The sequence below is a fragment of the Melanaphis sacchari genome, unplaced genomic scaffold, assembly GCF_002803265.2.
Source record: "Melanaphis sacchari strain LSU unplaced genomic scaffold, SCAv2.0 Contig154_pilon_pilon, whole genome shotgun sequence".
NCBI lineage: Eukaryota > Metazoa > Arthropoda > Insecta > Hemiptera > Aphididae > Melanaphis > Melanaphis sacchari.
The window spans coordinates 16,364-28,084 of record NW_020270685.1 but is presented as its reverse complement, the minus strand read 5'-3'; the positions used below and the strand labels follow the sequence as shown (position 1 = coordinate 28,084).

The 11,721-nt window shown below is 26.0% G+C and overlaps 2 protein-coding genes across 4 annotated transcripts; one reads left to right on the top strand and one right to left on the bottom strand.

Moving 5' to 3' along the window:
- On the bottom strand, positions 1–5,612 carry LOC112592049 (4-coumarate--CoA ligase 1). 3 transcript variants are annotated; one of them, XM_025336018.1, is made up of 9 exons: positions 5,545–5,612; positions 4,233–4,362; positions 2,853–3,063; positions 2,117–2,405; positions 1,216–1,384; positions 860–1,147; positions 553–780; positions 319–484; positions 1–240 (listed from the first exon to the last, which is right to left on the bottom strand). In XM_025336018.1, exons 2-9 carry the CDS (start codon positions 4,350–4,352, stop codon positions 116–118), a joined length of 1,596 nt encoding a protein of 531 aa, XP_025191803.1. In that variant the 5' UTR covers positions 4,353–4,362; positions 5,545–5,612; the 3' UTR covers positions 1–115. The 3 variants fall into 3 exon arrangements, with proteins under 3 accessions (XP_025191803.1, XP_025191802.1, XP_025191801.1); XM_025336017.1 differs by lacking the exon at positions 5,545–5,612 and adding an exon at positions 5,237–5,506; XM_025336016.1 differs by lacking the exon at positions 5,545–5,612 and adding an exon at positions 4,927–5,035.
- Positions 5,613–8,717: 3,105 nt separating this feature from the next.
- LOC112592058 (uncharacterized protein C14orf119 homolog) lies at positions 8,718–9,935 on the top strand. Its single transcript, XM_025336030.1, has one exon. The coding sequence runs from the start codon at positions 9,102–9,104 to the stop codon at positions 9,528–9,530; it is 429 nt and encodes a 142-aa protein (XP_025191815.1). The 5' UTR covers positions 8,718–9,101; the 3' UTR covers positions 9,531–9,935.
- Positions 9,936–11,721: the final 1,786 nt, after the last annotated feature.

Sequence of the window (11,721 nt, the reverse complement as noted above, 5' to 3'; positions counted from 1 at the left end):
GAAATTATTAAAATAATAATTAAAAACTAAAATACAATGATTTATCTACATATAAATTTGTAAGGTTTTACTTTAACATAGTACACAAAGTGTCCTATAATAATTAGAACTATATTTATAATTTTGATTGATAATATAAGTTTTTAAGTACTCTACGTAATATTTTACCACTTGGATTTTTGGGAATACTATTCACAAATCGAACACCTCCTCTAAGACGCTTTTGTGCTGAAACATTTTCTAATAAATAATAACATAACATAAGTAAATTTAATTAATAAAATAATAAATTTTATAAAACAAATATGTTTACTCAACTGTGAACAAATTGTACAATATCTTTCTCATTGATAGTCGAATTTAGAGATTTAACTACAAACGCCATCGGGAGTTCCCCGGCTTCTAGATTTGGAAGTCCAATAACTGCTACATCTTTAATTTCGGGATGTGTTAATAACAATGCTTCTAATTCTGCAGGCGCCACCTGGAGGTAAAAGAAATATTAAAACATGAATACAGAAACAAATGTTAGAATAATTTAACTGAATTTACCTGATATCCTTTATATTTGATAAGTTCTTTGATTCTATCAATGATAAAAAAATTATGATTTTTATCATAGTATCCAATATCCCCTGTATGGAGCCATCCTTCAGCATCAATTATTGATGCTGTTTCTTTGGGGTTTTTATAATAACCATTCATGACCATGGGTCCTTTGAAACATAGTTCACCACTTTCGTTTACTCCTAATGATTTTCCATTGTCTAAATCAATTACCTAAAATTTTTACAAAATTAATGCCAATTTTAGTTAATTTTAATTTTTGATAACTACAATAATTATATTAACAACTAACTTTTCCTGACATGCCACTAATCAATTTTCCGACAGAACCGTTAGTATGTTCAAATTCATTTTGGTCAGGTAATGTTGATACCATAGTTAATTCAGTCATTCCATAACCTTGAAACACTTTTAATGGTTTACCTTTACCTATTTTATTGATTACTTCATTTTCAATGTTTAAAGATAATGGAGCAGCACCAGAATATATAACATTCACGCATGATAAATTATATTTTTCTACTAAAGGATGTTTAGCAAGAAATATCATCAGTGGTGGTACAGCATGTAAAATTGAAATCTTGGCGAATAAAAAACATTAAATTACATGTTTGACAATTAAATAAAACTTATAAATTTTATATATACTTTATGAACTTCAATCGATTTTAAAAACAATTCTTCGTCAAAATATTTAAGTACTATGATCTTGCTGCCAATTGACAAACACAAACATATTATCAGTAATCCATATCCGTGGAACATAGGCATTAGACCCATCAAGGTATCAGTCTTAGTTACAAATTTATTAATGTCACTAAAAAGTAAAAATAAAAATAAATTTTAAAGTAGATTTTCATAAGTTCATAAATTAGGTAATTTATTGTGCAATATTTTTTTACATATCAATAAAGGTCTACAAAAATCTTAGTACACAGTTATGACACTATACTCTCAGTATTATTAAAATCTATGACACATGCAAACTATTAATACAAATTTATTACTCAATTAGTATAGTAGATATTATTTATTCATACCATCTTTGAAAGATGAGCACTAATAACAAATATTTTTATAAATACATCACACTTTTTTTTGATTAACTCAAAATATCACAGATATAATATTACTCAGCTGGAGCATAAATACAATTAAACATATTAGCATTAAATATAGTATATAAAATGCATTAATGTATAAACTATGATGTTCTATGTACAAATAACATTACTTAGATTTGTATACAAATATATACATATTATATACCTACTCATAAATATGAAGTATATGCAATAGAAATATTTTAAAATTTATAAAAGTGAAGATCTAAAAAAAAAAAATATTGATAAGAAATAATAAAAGAATAGATTTTTGTTTTTATTGAGTTATTTGTATTGATTTAGAGTTTTTATTTTATCATGATTAGTTTTATATTTCATCATCTGATACACTCATTATATAATTAAAAATATTTAAATTATATAATATATACATCATAACGCATAGATAAAATAATAAAAGTATAAGTTATAAAAGTCATACTAACTTTAAGGCAGAAACCAAGATAAGAATAGATTTATGTGACAACTCTACTCCTTTAGGCAAACCAGTAGTTCCACTAGAAAATAATATCACACAAGTCTGATTATTGTCACATGGAGTTGGTTCAAAATTATTATTTTCTTCAATCGTTCTAGTATTGCAAATAACTTCAATAGGACACACATATTTGATAAAATCCAGTGATTTGGCAGTATTTCTTACAATTTTGAACCCCATTTTTGATGTTATCATAATTTTTGGTTTAGTTATATTTAGCACATGTGTTAATTCCTCTGGTGAACACAAAAGTGAAAGTTAAATTAGTGATATAATATTTCAGAAATTTTAATATAGTATTAAAGTGTTGATAATTACACATTTTTAGTAGATTATGGCATATAATTTCAAAATATATTAATTATAACAAAATATAAGGTTTGTCATAGGACAATTAAAATATCCATTAAATTATTAAAATTGGATTGTTATTTATAATATTTTAGTAAGCTTATAAAAACTTAATAAAAATTGTTCTAACATTAACAATATAAATAAATATTGAAAACTATATTATTTATAGGTAATCTTACATTGATGTAATAATAACAATAATGTTAAAAATAAATAAGACAATACATAAGTAAAACTTATGTAATAAACTATACACAATAAATAAATTTACTAATTATGACATAGGCAAATGTAACTACATTAATGATTCTAATTAATTTTAAACTTACTATTATTATACATAGGATTGAATAATGCACTAACACCACCAATATGCCATACTGCCAGTACAAGAGATGGATACCAAATTGTGTTTTCACTAAATATTCCAACAACATCACCTTTTTGTACCCCAAACTCATACTTTAAGTAACTTGCTATATTAAAACTTGCATGTAAAATATTACTGAATGTAAATGAAGAACCATCATGCATATCAATCTAAAAATTAAAAAGTATAAGAAATAGTTACAGTAAATAATTATAAAAGAGATATAAAAATTTAAACATATTTTTGGTTAGTATAATTGTACATCATAAGCGTTAAAATTTACAGAACTCAATTATTAAAAATAATTATAGATGAGTAAAATAATATGAGACATTGAAGCATAAATAATAATAAATTAGTTATATAAAACAATAGTTTCGATATTTTTCAATTATGGAGGACAGAGTAGTTAAGCATAATAAGGTGGTAGTACAAACACTACAAACGTATATTTCACTGATTCAAACCTAGCTATAACAGCATTTATTTCTAGAAAAATGACTATATTGAGTAATAGAGATTAATATTTCCCCTGTACATTGCACCAAAACCACTGCACAGAATAATTACCCAAATCAAAAATACGAGACACTCTTTGATTATCTTAGAATATGATAAATATACCTTACACACCAATATTTAATGAAAATATAAGACCCCTACCAAATGTGTCAACTGTGGCAATCCTTTAATAATGAAAAAATTTTTAATCTTATTAGAAGAACTTATTAGAAGGAGATGAGTAAAAAAGAAATTCTTAAAAATATTTTTGAATCTCTAAATCTGCAACCAAGCAAACCTAGTCAGATTAATATAATAAATGCTGAATATAGTAGCTAATCAAAAATTCAATGAATATAACCAAATTATTTGATTTGAAAACTCTTTAACGGTATCTTATTAAATATGAATAAAACTTGTTTGTACATTTATTTTAATAAAATAGTATACATACAAAAATGGTAATTTATATTAATTATTTTTATAAGGAAATAAAACTTATTAACTAGGTCACATTTTCTATGTCAGCCTACAATATTTGTTCCATGGGATAAAAATATTGTTAGTTTTGTTTACAAACATAACAAGAATTAAATAAAGCTGGGTTCACAGTTATGTTGTCTGTTATATATCTAAAAGTTGAACCAAGCCCAACTCTGGAATTTTTTGGTATATCATGATTAGTATATTATGGTACCATGATTATCACAGCCAATCAGAATAGGTATAATAAAATAAATAATATATTTTCATAAATATGAAATGACAGACAACATAACAACATAACAGCAAACTTGGTTTAATAGATTTAATAGTAAAATAATATAACTTAACATACCACAGCAGTATTATTTCTAAGTTCACCGAGTAGTCGAATAAAGTACTGACTTAAATTTGATTTAATATTCAACAAATAATTAGGAATTGGAGGTCCATGTACTACATTTTCTTGGGCCATTATTTGTAAACTAAAACACAAGAAAAAAAAATCATTTAAATAATCAAACTGTATTAATGTATTTACATAACTCATAGTTTATAAAATTAAACCATAACACAGAAAATAAAGTTTTTGTACAAAGTGTCATGAAAAAAAAAAAAAAAAAAACAATAACTTAATATCTTCAACCAATAGCGTGTAGAATAATTTTAGATTTTTTTCTCATTCAAATTAAAACTATGATTTAATTATAAACAAGTAACTGAATATTTTGAATTGGTCCACTTTATAAACAATTAATTTTCATTACTTGTTTTAGTAGCTCTATAATTTAATCAATCGCTCTCATTCACACTACAAAAATAGCATAAAAAATATTTTGACTAAATAGGTTATTGTAGGTTAATAAATACTTAGGAAGCTACCTAAAGAAGTTAGAACTTGGAAGCCTAATATAACTCTCTGTTTGTTGGTCATATCATGGTCCATGGCTAGAAATACCTAGTAGTACACTATAACCTACACTTACATAGATTGTACATAAAGTAAGACATATTACATTTTTATTAATTATTAGTTTATTCCGTCTTACATTGATCTACAATCTTGAGCGAGCATCATACCATCCCAGATCGGCCAATGGATTTTGATTAAAAAATATCCTCCCTCATGCCACTGATTTTAACAGCATTCATTAAAATCAAAATCATATCAAAACAAGACTAAAATACAAATAAGCATTAAGTAAATACATGTAACACTAAGGAAATTTCTAAACAATCGAGACATAAAACGTTTACGAATATAATTATTTGGAAATTAGGTATGGTTTATCTACTGGAAAACCTACGACCAAAATATACAAACATAGGACTATTAAAAAACTGAATACCTATCTATACCTTATAATATGGTTGCCGAAAACGTATGTTCAGTAGGTAGTTCGAAGATTAAATTGCAAAACACACCAATTGATGTGGCACCTTATTAATTGCTCACAGACTTCTAATAAAGCAATATCGTCTCAATCATAAGCAAATAAAAGGAATAATTAAAAATGATTTCCATTTGTTTCGCAGCAACAAAGGTAATCAACTAATTAAATCAATAATGACATGGTTTAAAATGTAATTTAGGTAGTTAATCAATATTGATTACTGAATATTAATATATAGTACTGTTGTTGGTAGTCGCGACATAAATACATTACATAATATTTGTCCGTGAAAATGCGAAAATGAGCTGCTGCCTGCTACTCGTTACATATCATTTCCTGATAAGGCAGTAATCGGAATAACTGCATTAATTTATGGTGCGTACTACATTGCCTATGCATTTTTTAAAAGGAATACGTTATTAATATGCATAAATTTAATACAGCACATCAATTTATGAATAAACATATTTGAAATACGTATTAATATATTCTAAAATATTTATGTATTAGGTACGTCTTATACACGAGCTTGTGGCACAAATTTCAATATTTATATTGTATTAGAGGTATATGGAAAAAACAAATATTTTTGAGTAAATTTACCATTAAAACATTAAACTTGTGTAGTTAACAGTGTGTATTTAATTCAATGTAGGCGTGAGTTTTATTTTTTTAATAATTGAAAGATAATTTGTTACGATTAACAGGTATTTACTATTTGGTTAAAATTGAAAAACGGGTTAACACAAATTACCGGCCGGTAAAACTAGGTAGGTAGTTATATTATGTATACAATAATTATTTAATATTTTATCAAAATGCAATGAATAACAATCCAATATTTTAAAATGATATCAATGTCACAACCAGGATTTGTCTGAGGACAGGATCCAAACATTACACATTAATTCGTAGCATAGGTAATTATTAAGTATAAAATTTTAAAATAAATACATTATTTATTATAATATTAGGCGTACCTATTACCTGCTCATACAAAATTCAAAGCTGAATGAAAATTCTTTAGCTTATTACATTATAATATTATTAAAGTGCAAAATTCAATCGCCATTTTTCAGAAGCCAGTATTTCGTCTACAACTTCATTAACTGTAATCGGTAAACTTTTATGTAATGCGTCTAATGCATATTAAAGAGATAACTGGAAATGGGATCATTTAATCGGTTTTCTAAATTAATATTTCCAAAAATAAATTATTTTAGCCCTTTTCAGTGATGAAAATTAACTTGTCTTTTCATAAGATTATAAAACCGGAAGTCCAATTAAAATGTACAATAATTTGTAGATTAGGTATGGTATAGATATTTGAAAAGAATTATGATTACATTTATTTAACTTGTCTAGTGCGTTACACTAATAATATATATTACCTATATATTAAACTTTATTGTTCTCATTTAAATATCGAAGCTATTAATAAACACTCAAGTGACAATTTTGTTATATCTAAATGTCAGTATAATTTATGAAATAATTGACAAGATGTACCTATAATCTTTTTGACTATATTATAACATGAAGGTCTATATAGTCCTGCAATTTTCATCAAATTTATATAATATTACCTATATAAATTGTATTCAATTAAAATTGATACGCGATATTACAATATAACATACCATCATTATCTTAGCTGTACACTGTTAACTGAGCTACAAATCAAAACCAGAGAAAAATGTTTTGTTTTTATTTTTAAAAGATTATGAATTTAAATTTAAAGCTAAATGAGTTTAGAGTTATACCTGGTTGCAACTTTAATGTCAGTCCGTATGCGATACGCGTAAAAAGTATTTTAAATTACCAGGACTTGGAAGTCAAGTACTGGTGCTACAATAATAAAGTAGACGATTAATTAGATTATACAGTGATTTTAATTTTTAGTTACTGCAAGTATCAATGTATTTTATTTTAAATAAACTTAGAACGTCTAAAACTGAAAATATTACCTAAAAAATATACTTATCATTCCTTATATGGACCTAAATATTTGTCAACATCAAAAAAAAAAAAAAAAATTAATTTGAAATAAAACTATTATAAAAAACTAAAAAATATGAAAAAACTTGGACTGTTTATTGAGGAGAAATAGTTTAGTAGGTATTTAATACATTTATTTTTTTAAGAGTTCTATTTTTAGGAATTACTTACTTATCGTGTGTATAGACATTCAATATATTGTTTATCTTTTCTAACTTTCAAATTGTTAAATACCTATGCTTCAAAAACTTTCAAAAAACTTTCAAAATATGCACATATTAGCGCTTTAATAATTCGCATTGTTAATCAGACTTCATGAAACATATTTTATGATTGATCTTGGATTTTGGAACATGAATCCGCGATACACATTAATAATATAATTATCTATTGACTGTTGTTATTTCATCGTACCTATAAAAACTACTAGGTATTTACTTAACACGTATTAACTATTGAGTCGACATACAACTATACAAGTTGTTATTATAGCATCGTTCTTGGTAACTTAATATATTTTGACATTCATTTTTTCACAATGATCTGAAAAAATATCACATAAAAATTCTGCAAATATATGAATTTGTTGCCCTAACATAACATATACCTAATGGCTAATACATTATAAAGTTTCAAGTTCAAATATTTTAGTTAAAAAAAAAAAATAAATAAAAACTTATTATTTCGATACTTTTAATAGACTTAAATTGTTGATAAGTAGAAATACTTTTTAAATCGCCAAGATATTATTCGATTAAAAACTTGAATAATGACTAGAAAAGATATATTTGTTTTAAAAAACAACAAAGTAAATTTAAAAACCTTTTAGAATTTTTACCTAAATATAATAAAATAAAATAAATACCTAGTTTTATAGTTAAGAAAATTAACTCATAAGTTAAAAATATACCTAGCAAATAATAGTTGAAGTAAATACTAAATAATAATAATAAAAAAAAAAAAACAGGTAATTAAAAAATATAAATAATCTTCAATTGCATCTTTGGAAGTCATCTTTGATTTTTTTTTTTTTATATTACTGATCAATGATGAGCTTCTCAACATTCTAAATTCAAAATTTTTTTCATATTTATTTACCTAATCCAGATAGATATATTTTTGAACGGTTGTCAACATTATAAATAATAAATAATTTGAAATTTTTCATACAAATTCAGAACACTCTTGATGGCGATTACAAAATGGCTAAGATTTTAATATCGAAAAAATCAGTCTGATTCAAGCGCTCTGATTGTCCCAGTACGTCCGTGGTTGTAATGTACTTTAGTCGTAGTTGCTATATATCACGCCGAACAACCGTAACGTACGATTTATTATCACTTATTATCGGCATATTTTGTCGTCGGCCGTCATGTACGGAATGAATTATTATTATCAACATTGCAGACGACTCGCTGTCGGCCGATGAGATAAGATAACCGTATCAAATAATAATCGTGTAAACGTATACGCGTGTGTATACCGTAGTTGTGAAATCTACGGTACAATCGTCGTCGCGTCGGTTTTAAAAAAAAAATTAAAAATATTATGTAGGTGCCTCTATTTGCGCGTTGTACATGAAATTTTCAGCCGCTTTTCTCGTAGAGCTGTAAAACTGTCGTTGCTATGGTGCCTGTCGTAACCGATAATTAACGCTGCCGCGCCGAGACCGTAACGCACGAAAACTTGAAACGACGTCGTTTCGGTGCCAGTTAATGACACGGACAGCCGTGGAGGACACCGTTTGACATTATATTATTTCAATTCCGACGACGGTTTTACATCGATTTTGTTGATCACTCGTCAGCGCTCAAACGGAAATAACTTTCATCATGGTAGTGGCCAACGCAAATGGTAGCGCGTACACACCGACCGTTGTGGCGCAGGTCCGTTACATGTTGCAGTGGTTCGGCGAGTGGAGCGAAATGGAACGCGGCGACTTCCTACCGGTGCTGGTTCACGGGTTCGGGAGCAACAGCGGCGCCGCCAACGGCCTGCCGGCGATCATGGAAACCCTGTGCAAAGAGGAAGGCCGTCCGCTCAGCCTGTTCAAGTGTCGCATCAAGCTGTTCACCGAGTGGGTCCAGACGTGGTCCGACGACGACAAAGACAGCTTCCTGAGCGGCATACGTTCCATGGACACGGACTTTGCAGAGAGATACGAACAAAAAGCCGTCGGCCACGTGGTCAGCAGCCCCGAGCACTGCAATGGTATCAATGGCGATGGAAATCCCGATGCATTGCCGGAAGAAACGATTTAAAATGGACTATGATCATCGCACATTATAGACTCTGTGATTTCAAATAATGGGTACTTCGTTGAGGGTTTGAAAAGAGTTTTGCTCAACCATTCCTTTTTGGTTATGGAATCTTATGTGACGGCTTTAAATTGAATCAAGTTTTAAAATAGATTTTTACAACCTACACACTATTATTATATAATACTTGATACATTTCAACCTATAATGTACTTAATATCTATACATCTATTACTTCGATAAGTTATTGTATGCATATCAATTTATCGAAAAAATTGTTACTACTTATTTTGTATTTGCGTACAAATACTTTCCTAGAACCTTTTTAATGAATTTTATCACACTTCAAGAACTCCCCAGTGATTATGATTGTAATCATTAAATCTATGTAAATGTCTATGAACTTTTTTTTTCAATTTAGATTTAATTTGTGTTTAATAATACATTTTTTTTTTTTTTATAATATGCTATTTTACATTCCATGTTTTTAAAATTTAATACTCAGAATGGTTAGTAGTGAATTGTTATTTTACTCCACATTTATATTAAGAGTTATTATTTATACTCGATTAAAATAATTTATTGCATTTTTTGCATGATAATAAATTGCCATTAATAAATTGAGTCTAGAATATAAATGTAACATTATGTTATTTGATTAATGTTAAGAGTAGCTATATGTTGTCAAGCAGTATTATTAGTAACATAACAGTATTATTTTATACAAAAGTATTTACATGACATAGAATTTAACTATAATTTTATGATACATGTTTAGACTTATTAATTGTATTGTGCAATCATTATATATTATTATATTTATTTTAGTTAAGATTAAGGTTTTTTTTTTTTTTATAGCATCCCAGAGATTAAGTTTTATTTTTATTTATTTATTATTTTTTTTTTTTGTGAACAAAATTAGATTATCAATGACCTATGTGTATTATAAAATATCACATTAAAATAAATTTTAACAATTAATTACTACACATATTGTTTGTTTTTTGTAAAAAGAAATGTTAATAGTCTAGCTCACATAATTACAAATATTAGTACATAACTCATGACCTTTAAAAATACAATTTTATTATTAAACTTGAAAAATATATTATATATTAGATGATAACGAATAATGTATAATTTTTAAAAATCCAATATATTTTGAAGAATTTAATATAGATAATTGAATCATAATCTAAATGATTTAATTTAAAAACTTCTCATTTGTCAAAAAATAATAAACTCTGTTCATACTAATATAATATACTAATACCATTTTAAAGAAAGTTTCAAATAGTGATGTGGAAAAATATAGGTAACAAGCTTTAATATTTATATCAATATTCGAATGTTGAAACAATTACTTTAGTAATATGGTAATTTTTTTAGTATTTTGTTTGCAAAAGTAAGAATTTTAATTATTTTGAAATAACTAAAATTTTAGTTTGTTTTCTATTAATCAAAAATATGTCATACTACCAAAAAGTTTGAAAATATAATACAAGGCTTAAAAATTTAAAAAAATAAACTTATGTTTTTATAAGCTTTTTGAGTTCAACTTTGAAAAAATTGATATTTAACCAAAAACTAACAATTTCAGTTATTTTATTCTGGTGAAAAAATATTTTTGTGAGAATTTTAAATTTTTGTTTATATCATTATATTTTGTACTATAGATATACAACAACATTTTCAATAATTCAATACTTAGATTAATTATTTGGTATTACCTATTTTTTTTATAAATATTTTATCTACTATATTTCTATATGAATATTAAAATAAATTATTATAATATATGTAGTATTTTAGCTATAAACTTTATAATCTAATAAGAATAATAATTTCCGTTTGTAATTGTTTTTCATATACAATTATTATTTATCAATGAATTCAAATTTAACAGAATCATTACAGTAATCAGTGATCCACATCCCACTCAATGACGAGACACACTCAATTTCTCCTGTATAGAATATTAACCTTATTGAGTATAAGGCCAATAAATATATATTAGACTAGTCTTAAGAAATGTTTTATTAAATGAGGCAAATTGGAAGAAGAACCAATTCTCAAATTTAACTATTCTTAATACCTTTTGAAAAATATGTTGTATTTTTTAATTTATATAGGTAGAAAATATACATTTAAAAAATAGACAATTTAACATATAATACAATTGTATTCATTGTAA

Bases quoted from the DNA above. Each gene is read 5' to 3' on its own strand.
- LOC112592058 (XM_025336030.1), top strand. From the start codon at position 9,102: ATGGTAGTGGCCAACGCAAATGGTAGCGCGTACACACCGACCGTTGTG.
- LOC112592049 (XM_025336016.1), bottom strand. From the start codon at position 4,955: ATGATGCTCGCTCAAGATTGTAGATCAAT. The intron at 2,406-2,852 runs GTAAGTTTAAAA...TGTGTTCACCAG, and splicing joins CAATCCTATGTATAATAATA to AGGAATTAACACATGTGCTA. The intron at 485-552 runs GTAAATTCAGTT...TTTTACCTCCAG, and splicing joins TCAAATATAAAGGATATCAG to GTGGCGCCTGCAGAATTAGA.